At 50.7% G+C, this 14,035-nt stretch overlaps 7 protein-coding genes across 7 annotated transcripts; 2 read left to right on the plus strand and 5 right to left on the minus strand.

Annotated features, from left to right (window-relative positions):
- Window positions 1-114: 114 nt before the first annotated feature.
- POX_a00782 (Mitochondrial intermembrane space import and assembly protein 40) lies at window positions 115-1,080 on the minus strand (the record flags this gene model as incomplete). Its single annotated transcript, XM_050109721.1, has 3 exons — window positions 115-298; window positions 361-742; window positions 882-1,080. 3 exons carry the CDS (start codon window positions 1,078-1,080, stop codon window positions 115-117), a joined length of 765 nt encoding a protein of 254 aa, XP_049973489.1.
- A 323-nt stretch (window positions 1,081-1,403) lies between these two features.
- Window positions 1,404-2,595, plus strand: POX_a00783 (uncharacterized protein; the record flags this gene model as incomplete). Its single annotated transcript, XM_050109722.1, has 3 exons — window positions 1,404-1,518; window positions 1,632-1,711; window positions 1,837-2,595. The coding sequence occupies 3 exons, from the start codon at window positions 1,404-1,406 to the stop codon at window positions 2,593-2,595; spliced, it is 954 nt and encodes a 317-aa protein (XP_049973490.1).
- A 638-nt stretch (window positions 2,596-3,233) lies between these two features.
- POX_a00784 (uncharacterized protein) lies at window positions 3,234-4,477 on the minus strand (the record flags this gene model as incomplete). Its single annotated transcript, XM_050109723.1, has 3 exons — window positions 3,234-3,990; window positions 4,070-4,297; window positions 4,398-4,477. The coding sequence occupies 3 exons, from the start codon at window positions 4,475-4,477 to the stop codon at window positions 3,234-3,236; spliced, it is 1,065 nt and encodes a 354-aa protein (XP_049973491.1).
- Window positions 4,478-5,195: 718 nt separating this feature from the next.
- On the minus strand, window positions 5,196-6,522 carry POX_a00785 (putative mitochondrial carrier; the record flags this gene model as incomplete). The annotated part of the gene is made up of 3 exons (XM_050109724.1): window positions 5,196-5,774; window positions 5,816-6,259; window positions 6,337-6,522. The coding sequence occupies 3 exons, from the start codon at window positions 6,520-6,522 to the stop codon at window positions 5,196-5,198; spliced, it is 1,209 nt and encodes a 402-aa protein (XP_049973492.1).
- Window positions 6,523-7,042: 520 nt separating this feature from the next.
- Window positions 7,043-8,248, minus strand: POX_a00786 (uncharacterized protein; the record flags this gene model as incomplete). The annotated part of the gene is made up of 1 exon (XM_050109725.1): window positions 7,043-8,248. One exon carries the CDS (start codon window positions 8,246-8,248, stop codon window positions 7,043-7,045), a length of 1,206 nt encoding a protein of 401 aa, XP_049973493.1.
- A 2,126-nt stretch (window positions 8,249-10,374) lies between these two features.
- POX_a00787 (putative acetyltransferase) lies at window positions 10,375-11,291 on the plus strand (the record flags this gene model as incomplete). The annotated part of the gene is made up of 3 exons (XM_050109726.1): window positions 10,375-10,475; window positions 10,600-10,836; window positions 10,931-11,291. The coding sequence occupies 3 exons, from the start codon at window positions 10,375-10,377 to the stop codon at window positions 11,289-11,291; spliced, it is 699 nt and encodes a 232-aa protein (XP_049973494.1).
- Window positions 11,292-11,690: 399 nt separating this feature from the next.
- Window positions 11,691-13,677, minus strand: POX_a00788 (Cytochrome monooxygenase apdB; the record flags this gene model as incomplete). The annotated part of the gene is made up of 7 exons (XM_050109727.1): window positions 11,691-12,040; window positions 12,134-12,404; window positions 12,468-12,719; window positions 12,810-13,086; window positions 13,167-13,212; window positions 13,276-13,406; window positions 13,475-13,677. The coding sequence occupies 7 exons, from the start codon at window positions 13,675-13,677 to the stop codon at window positions 11,691-11,693; spliced, it is 1,530 nt and encodes a 509-aa protein (XP_049973495.1).
- Between the last annotated feature and the right edge of the window lie 358 nt (window positions 13,678-14,035).

Below are 14,035 nucleotides of genomic sequence, written 5' to 3' on the forward strand. Positions count from 1 at the left end.
GCAGGAAAGTTGCTTTTTGATATGATACACGCACCCTAACCCGAGACCTTCGCACAGATTACAGAAGAATGGGTCAAGAGACAACGGGATGCTTTATGTGAGATTTGCGTCAGATCAGTTCGCATCCTGGGTCTTCTCGGCAACGTCGTGGTGGGTCTTGGGGACGAGCTGGTTGCTCTCAGCGAGCTCGGCATTGACATCGGCGGCCGCAAGGGCGGGAGCGTCGCCCTCGGGCTCGTCATCCTCTAGTTCCGCGCCGTAGACGTCGGGATGTTGACGGAAGCAATCTTGCATGTCCCTGTGATAAGATGGTTAGGATATGGAATCGCCCCAAAAAGATTTGCTCGCGGTTAGACATACTTGAACTTCTCAATGCACTCAATGCCCTTGGGTTCCTCGTTGGAGTAGACAAAGCACGAGAATGCCGCCCGGAACTCCTCGCCGCAAGGACCGTGAGCCATACCGCCCAAGCAAGGGCAATCCCAGTTGATCTCGCCAGTCTCTGGATTGAATGCCGCTGACTCGGGAGGCTCCTCTGATTCGATACCGACCTGGGGGTTGATTTCCACGGCAGCAGCATCAGCTGTCGCATCGGCTGCCGGTGTTGAAGAAGCCGGCGCATCGACCTTTGGCTGTGAGGAAGAGGCGGCCTTTTCTTCGCGGATCTTGGGGGTGATGGAATCGAGAGTGGTCACAGCAGAGTCTTCGGTGGTCTCTTGGCTGAAGTGGCTCATGAGGGAGACTGGATAGAGAAAGCAGAGTTAGCAAATTGTCTAGAGATTCGAAGTGGCCAAAAGTTCGGACCAATGCGACGGGTTCGGGCGATGCATCGCGGATGCATGCCGAGGAAAGTTTGAAAAGTCACTCGATCGGGAACATACAAGAGGGCTCCTGAGCAAAGGCATTGCTCGTGTTATAGTAGTAGACGGCACCACCGGCCAGACCGAGACGGACAAAGATGCTCTTCCAGCTTCGCGGTTTGGAGACCGGGCTGGCAGTGCTTATCAATCGAGTGTTTGCCGGGCTACGAGCCGCGACAGCAGGTGCGCGAGCCAGCGCTCGAGCGGCAGGACGGAACATATTGAAGTGAGTGACGGGAAAAGGGTCAATGAGGGGCCGATTTGAGAAACCGAGATCGCTGTCGCGACGAAAGGATCAGAGCGCAATGCGGGACACAGCGGAGGATAGAAGCCGAAGCTGCGGACGGAGAAGTTGGTGGAATTGGAAGAAGTGGATTCCGGCCTGAGGTTTGGCATTCAACCAGTCACGTTGCACGGATCTGACCAGCGCGCGCGACTCGACCTCTTCTGGCTGGCAACACTGGAGAACAAGAATCTGAAGAACAGCCGACCAGAGCATAAGTTCGTCTTGAACTGATAATCAGACTACTTGAAATCTGCAATATGGAGTGGGATCCAAGTCGGTTCTTTCGACCTGAGGGGAGTCCGTCACCTTATGCTCTCTTGATGCTCAACCAGCCAATCAACGAGAAGGCGTTTGCTGTTTTAAGTCAACATGGTACGTGCTTGGCGATCATTTTGAATGGTCTTTTTGAATGCCATCTATAGAACGGGTGCACGCGCAAGTACAACACCTTAGTAAGGTGTCTGCTAACATTACGTTCTGCACAGCTTCTTACATCGTTTGTGCCGATGGCGGGGCAAATCGTCTCTACGATATGATGAAAGCGCAAGGCAAGGAATTTACCCAAGTAAGCAATTATTCATGACTCGACACAAGTACCATTTGACAATTACATATTGGAGACCCCAAAAATTAATACACCTGTACAAAAACTGGACTGAAAAGCACCTTGACTGATCCAATAATCCTCAGCTTCCTGATAAAATCATTGGTGATCTGGATTCCATCCGTCCCGCAGTACGACAACACTACGAGGATCTCAATGTATCAGTCGTCAAGGATCCCGATCAATATTCAACAGATTTTACCAAATGCCTCAAATACCTCAATAGTCAGGCATCGGAGATCATCAAAAAGTCACCACAGCATCAAAAAATCAGCGATAGCCAGGGAAATACCTCCACAAACGGCCCTGCCTCAATACCAAGGCTTGAGATTCTCATTCTCGGCGGTCTTGGTGGTCGAGTCGACCAGGCTTTTTCACAAATTCATCACCTGTATATGATGACTCAGACGCAGCGCCAATTAAAAGATGGATCGCTTGAAGAGAGCCCCGGCGCAGGCGGTAATCTCTATCTGATCTCCGAAGAGAGCATCTCTTTTGTGCTTCATGAGGGCAAGAACACCATTTTAACGCCCCGTACGAATCGACCTGCCGAATATGACTCACTTCGCCAGGCACCGAACCAGGACCAGCTGATCGAAGGGAGTCCGCTGTCTAAACTACCCGAGACGGAGTACTTCTTTGAAGAGAACATTGGCATTATTCCGCTTTCAGCACCGGCGTCAATTACCACACAAGGGTTTGAATGGGATGTCGAGAATTGGCAGACTGAGATTGGCGGCCAAATATCTACAAGCAATCATATTCGCGCGGATCAGGTTGAGGTTTCGACCAATGTTCCGGTCCTCTTCACAGCGGAATTGGCGCAAAGATTGAAACGAGCCTGAACTCGTGTCCGCCTCCATGATCAACTTGAGATCGGACAAGGTCAGAGATGTTAGTTTACTACCGGTATGAGCCGGTCTAGACACACCGTTTGCTTTGAAAGTCACATATGCAAAATGCCATGGCGAAGAGAATTGCGATAAAAGAAATCCCAAGAAAGTAAACGGCTTGTGAGGGGACAGGATAACCAGTGAAGAAACCAACCCAGCACCAGCAAAATGCCCACACCCATACGCCTCTTCTTGTTCATCAGACATGCCAAAAAGATACCAAGTAATCCGGATCAAAGGAACCCGTGCACTGCACACCAAACTAAAATCAAAAGCCCCGTCAAGATGTATGTCGCAAGACGAAAACTCAGCCTGTAGGATACAAGAAAGAGACCGAGAAGCCGCATCGATCTCTGTTCACAAGCCAAAACAAAAGGGGAACGCGCCTCGTAGCATACCATCAGCGCGCCGAAGAGATCGTTCTAGGGGAGAGAAATGTGCAGATTACAAGACCGAGCTGCCAGCGACGACTGCCATCACACCTGCCAATCTGTATCGGGGCTGTCCGACCCTTGTTCACCATCTGCAAATTCAGAGGCAGGTAGTCTGTACAGGAGAAAGACATCAGACCCATGAGATGTTGGATATGTTCAGGGCCGGCGGAGAATGGCCTCGTAAAGAGCGCCGATCACACCGATTGCGGCACCGGTCCACATCCCGTAGTAGTTACCGGGGATGGCGGCATTGACCTTCTCCAGGGCGATCTTGCTGTACATGCCCCAGTAAGAAAAGCCCTGCACGTACACCTTCCACACCATCAACGACTTGGCGATGTTGAATGTGATGGGATCAAAAGTGCTGATGGACGATGACGAGCGGCCGCGACGCGCACCTCCACCAGTCGCAGCGTACCAGCTCAAATTGAAGAAATAAGCCGCCACCAACGGGACAATCAGGTTGGTGAGAAGCCACAGTGTGAAGGGTCCCCAGAAGCCGGGAGTCAATAGACGAAACAGATCGGGGACCTTGACGGGGATTGCGGGAGTGTGCAAAGTCGGGTTGGCATCAATTGTGGTCAAGAAGCGATTGGGTAGCTGATCGGACACCACGGTGTACGCCTCAACAAGCACAACAAGCGCCTCAATCGCAAAAAGACTACTCAGATTCGCGCGCAGTGAGTGCGTGCGCTCCGTAACTCCCGAAGAAGTCCAGGCTTGTTCGATACCCTCACGGACTCGCGTGGTCTGTCGGTCGATGACGTCCGTCACGACGGCGGGAGATGGAGGAACATCAAAGGCCGCGCGCACGCGATTTGTCGACCGGCGCACCACCTCGGTCGGGGATACGGGCGATTTGGGTGACTTGGGCGATTTGGTAGCCGTGCGAGATGGCGGTTCCTCGGACGAACTGTAGGCCGAAGTTAATACGATCGCGCCCTGGAGAATGCGCTTTCGCATGGGTTTAAAAATGGGTGGGAATCACTTACGTCGCCTCTTCCTGTCTTTGCGCAGCGGGCTTGCGACCCGGCGTCTTCTTCGCAGAGGGAGGAACCTCGACTTTGGGCTCGCGCTTCACGGGCGAGCCTCCTCGGGGTGGCGCAGACAGGCGCTTGTAATAATCGGCTAGGGTTTGTTCACCTGCAAAGATTGTGCGGTTGCTGCTCAAGTGCTTGTCCAGCGCGACAGCAAGTTCAGTCTTATTCAGGTCAGAGAAACTGCGATGCGGGGGAGGGAAAAAGGTCAGCGCGAAATCGTGAAATCCTTGTTTAGCACCGCGTGCATCGCATTTGCGGTGCGCAATCAATAGTAACCTACTCCTGGAGGTCGGTTTTCTCTGCGAATTCGACCAACTCCGGCTTGCGCAGCTTGTTCAGATAAGGTAGGCCGCTTGACATGATGGTTGCGGATGGATAAGAATCCGGGTCCAAGCGGGCGCGCACGTTCAAATGGAATACGAGTAGGTAGTTTTATGCGACCAATTTGATCATGCAAATGACAAATGCGCAATAATGAGGATTTGAGAATGGTAGAGCCACAGAGTAAGAGTCTGTAAAATTGTATTGGATGTTTCGGAAGAGGAGGGGAAAATGCAAGTGTAGATGCAAGGAGAGGAGGGGGGAGTTAGACTGGAGACTTGAGAATTGTTTACACGCGGATCGCCAAAACAAAACACGCTAGCGCGTCGGCCCTTTGTTCTCTGGGGAAAATTCCCGCTTCAGTGCCACCTTCCTCTCGTCACCGGAAATAGCCTTTCATGATGATATCATACATGACTTTTTCTTTTTTCTTTTACCTAGAGCCAATTATTTCTCCCTATTTGGCCTTTTCGGGTCAAGCGTTGATTGAATTGGGGGAGGGCAGCAAATCACGGTCACAAAAGATGTATGTATGGTACAAATGAGCCTTTCGGCTGGTCTAAAGAAGCTATAGTCTATCACAATGGGAGGTGAGAACAAACAATATACACACACACACGGAGAAGATCCGGAGCAGGTCAAAGGGAAGGGGGGGATGAAAGAAAGATAAAGACCAAAAGATAAAAGCGGACGGCCCAGGAAACGCCACACCGATGAAGTAAACCCCAATCCAAATGCATACAGGCGGAGATAGACATTACAATGGTCGGTCCGAGTCCAAATGACTCTGGTAGACTTCCAGTTGCTTGAGCAGATATTGGTACATGACCAGCATGGTTCCACTTTGGATGCTAGTCCAAACACCACGGGGACCCACGCCGCGGAACCATCCGGCAAAACCCTCGGTGCGGTAGATCATCTTCAGTCCCGTGAAGACGGACGATGTATCCAGTCGCGGAGCGCCAGGAGGGGAAACGGATGTAGATGGAGAGGAGGTTGAAATAGGTCGCGAATGCGCTCTTGACGATTGATGAGCCTGTGAGGAAGTGGGCGCATGAGGCCGTGGGCTCTCCTTTGGAACATGGTCACCAGTGCACTTGCTGCCGGATCGTCCACTGGATTTGGACGGTGGATTTTGTTGAGTTTGAATGCGGGTTTTGACCACGTCTAACGGACAGGTAATGACACCCGCCATGCCACCGGCAGTGGCTGCGGTCAGAATCTCCAATCCCAACCCGATGTCTCTTTGTCCCACCCATTGCTTGGCCAGATTTTGCTCTTGCTCATAAAAGGCAAATTGGAGCGCAGAAAAGGGGAGATCTCGGTAGATGGTTGCCTTGTATCCGTGATAAAGCGCCGAGAAGCTTCTCTACGGACGATGGTCCGGAAAGCATCGGTCAGGCCGCGGTAGTTGTAGCCCGAATTGAAATGAGGATTGTTATAGCGGCCCTGTAGTTGGAGTCGAGTCTTCAAAACCTCTGACGGAACGTAGACGATCGATGCGGCCAGATCGGCGAAGAAACCGCCGGAGAGGTAGGCAATGTTTTGGTTGATGCCGGCATCAATCATGGCACGTTTGGTGAACTCGTAACATCCGAAGAAGATCACAGTGCCGGGAAATGAACCAAGCGCAGCTGGCGTGACTCCGCCATATAAACCACGGAAAAATCCTTCTTGCCGGTAAATGGTCGCATAGGACGCCGTCATTGAGGTATATCGAGGAGGGATGTTCGGATCACCTTGTTGACGGGTTTTGACGGTATCCAACGAATGCATCAACATGTCACCACAAGTCCCTCCAGTACCACCTGCTAGCATTGCCTGCGAGAGAAAAGGGTTGTCAGCATTTTTCCACCATCCAATCTGCAGTCAACAGGGCATCTTGAGAGTGATCATACATGAAGATACGGTGGTCGCGGTTCTTCGTTCTCCATATCCAGAGCCTCTTCCTGACGCCCGCCTCGAGCGGCGCCAAATTCAGTTATCCCATTATCGTACGTAGGTGTCGGGGCGTGTGCTGTGGTGGATGAATCGGAATGCGCCGTCGTTGAGAACAGGCTGTATACTCGCGAAGTGACGCTCATGGCAAGGTGAGCCGACACAGGAATCCCGAGTACGGTCGGGGCCGGAAAACAGGAGAAAAACCTATTGCGTTTCACGAGAGAGGGAGGCGACCCTCGACAGGGATAAATAGGCGAAGAGACGTGAGGGAGAAGTGAGAGAGCCCTATTATGATGGAAGAGTAATCCCCGTTTATCCTCGGGCCCGAAATCAAAATTCTGGCCCGGCGCGGTGTTTTTCTTCTCTCCGCCTAGGGGCCGCGACGGGCAGAACATGCGTCATTGGATCTGGCCAGTCGGGTCTGCCCTGAGCCATCCGCCCATGTGATTCGTCACGAGACCAGGCTGTGTCCTAAGGCATACAGGCATCACACAACTTGCCGTGTGCAGCTTTTCGAAGGATGGAAGTATGTACACCCCACCAATATTGAACTAAATTGCTAGGTCCAAGCTACTGCTAAAACGTCATCAATGATCGTGAAAGGTTTCATTGCTTGACCGAAAATACCACTACAACTGTTTCCCCATCGCGTCAACGGCAGTGTCAAGGAGAGTAGACACCGGAGTTAGCAGACCTGTCCGGCTTTTGGAAAAACGTCCAGCCTTTCAGATCCAGCCGCGTCATTTCCTTGTCATAAGTCTGCTCCACGGCGACCTTGAAGCTGCGGCTGATGACTTCCTCCTCTGATATGATCCTCTGGGTGCGGCCATCGTCAGGGCAGCTGTCGAATTGCAGTTGAAGATTGCCAACGACAGCCTCGTCCGACTCATCTGACACGGTAGGTACGTCGGCTCCGGGCTCTCCATCCGACTCTGGGGAGGGTCGTTGGGGGACTTTTCCGGGTCCCAAGTCGACATACCGCGTGACGATGAGGACAAGGTATCCACCCTCGAATCTGCGAGTCTCGTACTTGAAGAGCGTCCGGCAATCCCTGCATGGGGTGACGAGCTTGCGGCCTGGCGACACTGGCGGTTGAACATACTGAGAGAAGCTAGCGATCACCTCGCTCAGAGTGGGCTCCCAGTGCGGCCGAGGTCGGCATCGCAGATGCGCGCACTCATTCTGGCGAATGAAGTCTCTCCAGCTTGCAGCAGGATCTTTGACCACTCGGTCTTTGAGAAGAGTCTCGTGGCCGACTCGCATACTCTGAGCTCGAAGGTAAAAGCTCACTGGCTCTGGGGAGACACGAGCGTCGATCGTCGTCACCCTGACAGTGTGCTTCTGAAAAAACATTTCAGGCTCAGGAAGGGTGGTCACGGCGCTGAGGTACTCTGGCTTCACCTCGACGTATGAAAGCATCTCGGGGTGAATCCCGTATTCTGGTCCGCGAATTTGGCGTCGGGTTGCCAGATGGATGTGCGCAAAGTCGAGGTGGTAGTGGGCGTCCGAGCAGTCCCACACTGCCATTTTGGAAAAAATGGGAGGGATCTGAAATGTCGGGCAGAGCTCATTCTCGAATGAATAGTCTCCAGGATGAGGTACCGCCTCCCAGAGATGAAGCCTGCCACAGTTGTAGCAGAGGTAGTGATCTGGGATATCCTCCACGATTTTCCTCAAGAAGAGACATCTTTCACTCTTAGTGTCGCCTTGTTTGTGCTCTCCAAGAATCTCATCGATCTTTCTCACGCCTTCGCGAGTAACCGCGTCCATCATCTTCCAGCATGATAAGGCGAGAGACGCTTCGTCCGATGGACTCAAGGATCTCATGATCATCAGCATAAGCTCAGGTGGGAGCTCTGTCAAATGCATGGTGGGCAATAATCGAAGGCTGCTGAGATTGCGCGTCTATTCGGCGGTGAGAAGTCGCGATGAAAGAGAGATATGGGGTTGGGTGAGGGAGAAAGAAGACTTCACAAGGCTCAGTCGACGCAGTGGGAAAGTGAGCTGAGACGTGAAGTGAGAGAGGCAGCAAAGAGGCCGGGAGACCTTGACGAGGTGACGTTGACGAGATAATCGGAAGGTCTGAGAAACCGATAGAGATAGATGTCTGGGTGTGATTGTTTCAAAAAGGTTGCAAGCTCGCGAGTGAGGGGAGAAAAGGCAAGTCAGAGTTGATTTGTTTGTGATGAGAGAAAGCTTTTTGGCATAAAAACGTGTTATGCGAATAGGAGATGAGATTTCCTCAACTGAGGCAACATCGAGTTTGTTTTCTCTCACCGTAAAGCAGGCAAAAAAAACCCGCGCAACGTAGGTCTTGACACACAGCAGCTATACCATTTCTAGCGGCCTCAAATTAGGTCCAAGGCTCAAAAATACCGCCCTGCGCTACGCTCCGAGATGTTGAAGTCATTTGGCTAATTTAGATATATCTCTAACCAGCATTTCCAAAATCAAGCTTTGGTGGAACATCAACCATGTTCCCGTGGTGTCTCTCTTGTTGGATGAGGGCAAACACCACTGCCGCATCGATCCCCTGCAAGCCCAAGCTTGGGAGCGGCAGGTTCAGCACGGTACTACCGTTCATTAAGTTTCTGTTATCACTAGTGCTTTCAATCAATTTTGTTTTTACGAGGCTGGTTGGAGGTGATCTCGTCTTTTCACCCTTTAAGCCGCAGAAACCATACATAGCGTCATGAATGACAACAACTCCAGCCAATTGTGGAAATCATGTGCACCTACTACAAAATAACGAGCTCAATTCAAGATCGGAGTTGGATCCATACTTCCTGTATACTCCAATGAGATAGCCGCACTATGTGACTTTTTGAATGCACGACCTCCAGAGTGTCGAAATTTTATAGATATATGTTGCGAATGGCAGAACGGCCTTGTTTCCCAAACTCGATCGTCATATGTATGAGGTTAACATGGAAAAGCTATTGGACATTAAACTAAATGCAGAGCGTAGCGTAGCATGAGTATAAGCAGGAGCCTCTTAGATTTAAGAATCTCGATGGTAATCGCTTAATTAATGACAAGGTAGCCCAAGCCCGACGGGGGTCTTGGGGGAGCCAACCCCCCGCGATTTAGAAAAGATCAGTGAATACGCAGTCAGCTTGTATATTCAGGGCTCATCCAAGTTCGAAAGGCAGAAGAGGAGGATACTATACCATTTACCTAATCGATCCAACTTGTGGCTGCTGCCTCCATGTCATCTCACGATTGTTTGTTTAAGATTCTGATGAAAGTCAGTGGACACCTATTTGTACAGGTTGTATTTCGTGAAGTTTAACGTGACATATGAGTCTGCCGCTGTCAAAGTTTCACGCCAAATGCTTATGTACACCGCGGACTGATCCCCTTCCTGGAGGATGAGGCTTGATTTCCAACAACCTCACAGAGGGAGACTGGATGGGAGCACGATTAGCTCAGAACCGGAACCGAAGGATGACCCGACACGAACACGAGAGGCGCACATGTGTGTCAGTGCCTCTGCACTGGCCGGGTAGAAATCCAATCGAAGGTTTGTTTACCTAAACGGACCGAACCAACCCCATCATGTGCTTCAATCTTGGGTTTAGTACCTCCAGACAAGAGAGTGGCATAGCAGCTGCCAAGATTGCTTCAGGCGGATTAGTTCCAGGCAGAGCAAGTCTACTTCCAGTTTCTCAAGAATCGACCTAAAATAAGCAGCAATTTAAATCAACTACTTGAGGCTCGGGAGATCTTCGGAACCTGTTGAATCGCCGAGCAAGTTTCCCATTCGGGCAGCCAAGACGGCTTTTGTGGCTGTTTCTCCAACGAGGGCTGGATTAGTCTGCTGCCCGCCCGAGCCCTTCTTTCGTAAAGGATACATCACCGAGAATATCCCGCCTCAAAGCTATTGTTCTCGACCACTGAAAGTCCCTTGATGGTCCTTGATTCTTGCTCTTCTCAACAGTCCAGAAATTTCCCAAAAACCTTTCAGATCAAAATTGTTCAATCGCTTACGTGCAATGGCTGCCAGTGCGAAGCGGCCCGAAATCATTGAGCTGTCCCGCGATCTGCGGGGCATCCCGCAGTGCGACGACTACGAGCGGATGATCTCAGGAATGATGTTCGTATTATGCGCTTTCTCTAAAGAATTCCTACATTTCAGGCGTCGTACTTGATACGAGTAGTCTCGATAATTGCTCATATGACTTTACAACAAACAACTCAAGATCTGACACACTCCATAGGTATAATCCATTGATCCCCAAGCTTGCCGAGGCACGTCATCGTTGCCGAGGCCTGGCGGACGACTACAACCAACTTGACACCAAATCCATTCCTTATGATCAGATCGCCGACAAACGACTGGACCTGCTGCGCAAAGTCTGCGGTAAAGTCGGTGACAACACATTTGTGGAACCACCGTTCCGACCCGACTACGGCTGTAATATCATCATCGGCAAAGATTGCTTTGTCAATTGGAAGTCTGTCGCACCGTTCCCCCAGACAACTACAACTGGACAACTTGACCTGTGGAGATTTTGATAGCTGACATGTACTCTGTATGACACCACATAGTCTGACTGTGTTGGATACAAGTCTCGTTGTCATTGGCGATCGAGTCCAGATCGGCACCGGAGTGAGTCTTTTGACCGCCGGACATGACACGAGTATTCTCTCGCGTCGGAAATTCGTCGAATTCGGCCACCCAATCTTTATTGAAGATGACTGCTGGATTGGTGCCAATGTGGTGATTCTGCCTGGCGTGCGCATCGGCCAGGGCTCAACTATAGGTGCGGGATCGGTCGTCACCAAGGACATTCCACCGTTCTCCGTGGCTGTGGGGACTCCCTGTCGTGTGAAGAAGACTATTCAGTCCGCGGAAGAGGAGGAACAAGATCCTAATAACCCCTACCGCGACCTTGTGCGTGAGTTCTAGGGAATAGAGTAGCCTTTACAAGGGCGCAATATAGAGGATGTCCCTGCGGAGCACCGTTGCTCGTAGGTTTTGGTTCATTACCACCGCAAAGTCTCGTGCAGGAAATTCTATGACAAACTGGTTGTTCTGAGAGATCTGGCGAGAATCGGGCCATTTAATTCCATCTTCACATTGAGCCTTTACAATGGACACGGCGGAAGCCATAGTTTCGCAGTTCTACCAGGACGCCCAGTTCTTGCAAATCAGTGGAATCCTTGCATTGACACGTAACAACCTTGGTCTTTACTTCCCCTTCCAATTGTATCAATAAAACAATCGCCATTCTAGCGCGCTGATTTGATAGTTCCCCATCTCATATGGTGCCAAAATCGCCACACCAACGTGTACACGTACATTCATTCATTCTTTCCGCTGAACATATCTTAGTTCAATCTCCGACCCATTCTGCCCCAAATGAAGACTATATCGCTGCAGCACAGCCATCAAGCTCAACTTGAAAATCGCATCCGCCAAATGCTTTCCGAGACACCGGCCGCTCGCAGCACCCACGCCGAATCGCATGAACCCGTACCGTAATTTGGAGGATGCAATCTCACGAAACCGTTCTGGGCGATATACATCGGCGTCTTTGCCCCAGGTCGCTGGGTCGGCATTCAGACGTTTAGCGTCTATCACGACGGGACACCGTGCGGGAACACGATACCCTCCAATTTCTTTGGGGACGGCTGTGCACTCGGGAAGAGAGAATGCTGGGACGTATAAGCGTGGAGCAGATTATATGCACGAAGCAGAATTGAAGATTTAAAGAGCGAAAGAGGTGCTATAGGGGGATGTGGACTGACCGAAAGCAGGTGAAAATCGCATAGCCTCCATCACAGCATAGTGGAGAAGGGTATCTTGTTTGGAGAGATATTTTCCGGTATGTGTGGTAGTATCTGTGTTAATGCTGGTAGGGCTTGGGGTCTGGGTATGAGTCTGACTTTGTGCTGTAATCTCTTCGCACAGCCTTTGTTGGAAGGTTGTGTTGGAAGCAAGATGCTCGAAGAGAGTGTTGAGGACGGCGGAGCTGACATCGACGTTGGCGAAGAGAATTTCGTCCAGAGTGTGTAGAAACTGTGTATTGATCAATGCGGGTTTACAATCAAGGAATTGAAAGGATAGTAGAGGCATACTGACCTCCTCGAGTTTCAAGTCACCGGTTTCAACCCCACGGTAGATCTTCTCCGCAGGACAGAGATGCGAGCCTCGTCGGGCCGAGTGAATGATTCCCAGATTGAACTTCTTCCACTGTAAACGGAACTCATTCATGCGTTTAGTCGCACTGCGGTCCAACCAACAGCCTAAATTTGTCGCCAGTCGCTTGTTAGCAATCACATCGTGCAAAATCACTTCGTGAAGGACATTAAGTTGCAGTAGAGCCGCAAAAAGCTAGTGAGAGTCATGATTCACGTTAGCCAGTGGTTTTTAAATATCATGGAAGGCTTCAAAAACAAAACAAAACAAATAGATAGGGCACACCACCTCATCATTAAAGACCTCCCCATACACAAACTCAGCCGCGAGTCGGAGCGGCAGAAATCGACAAGGCTTCTTGAGCTCTAGTGCAAACCCTCCCCTTGAATTTATGATTTGCGTCGTTGTTTGCCGGGGTAGATCATCGAGCCATCGATCAATACTCGCGCTGAGTTGCGGAATCGCTTGTCGCGCGACTTGAAAGGAGAACTCGGGGTCAAAGTAGCGACGGATGACCGACCAACGGTCCCCTGCAAGTGCTCCAACTGCATGTCCCAGAATACTGAAAATCCCATTTTAATATTTCGAATCATACTGGCAGACGTAAGGAGCGCTACAAAAATGCAAAACCAAAGAACTCACCCGCTGAAGTACTTTCCCATATTGAGATACGGTGGTTTAGGATGATCTGTGCGTGGGTCATGAGTTTTTTCCCCTCCCCTTTCTCTCACTGAGATTGTGCAAGACGTACGCTTGGTATCACCCTTGTAAAAGTCATAAATGTGCTCTGGTTTTGTCACCACCAGCTCTCTTGCCCGGCCATTACGGATGATGAACGGCTCCTCTCTGGCGAGAGCCTTGCCTTGATCAGACAGCTGCTGGCTATTCGACTCTTGTTAGCTTGGCTCTCTCCATCGATGATTTCCCACAAAAATATGATTCTCTTGTACCTGAAAGCAAATTTGGACACGCGAGCATCGCCAGGCACTTCGGGGATGGTCTTGCCATGCTGGTTAATGATTCTGCTGCTTCGGCGTCTAGCGGCGATCTTGAGCACAAGCAAGATGCATAGAATCAGAACAAACCACTTGACCATCTTGAGTATCTGCACCACTCGACACAATTCCTCCCATTGAAAATTGATGGAACTCATTCTGTCAAGGTGATGGCTCAAAAAATAGAAAACCAAAAGGTGCACGTCGGTGTCTTGATGGCGATGGAAGAACAGGGCTCCGGCAGGACTGATCCTCGACGAACCGCCGACCCTCTCGGCAATAAACCGAATCCTCCAACATTTTCCCGGCCAAGGATGTTTTTTCTCTGGGTGTGATGATGCAAAACCAAACCCCGGAAAATTCAGAATTTTGGGGTTGACGGCCATGGTCAATTCTCCGAGATCCCCGTCGCACACGCCAGAGGCTCCGCGGCCGATCGACCGACAGATCGTGAGTATACCCTTGAGATCAGATCAAAGATGAGAAAAACCTTCTTTATCAACAGTCCGCTTCATT

This window comes from Penicillium oxalicum, chromosome I (assembly GCF_001723175.1).
Source record: "Penicillium oxalicum strain HP7-1 chromosome I, whole genome shotgun sequence".
In the NCBI taxonomy this organism is placed as follows: domain Eukaryota; kingdom Fungi; phylum Ascomycota; class Eurotiomycetes; order Eurotiales; family Aspergillaceae; genus Penicillium; species Penicillium oxalicum.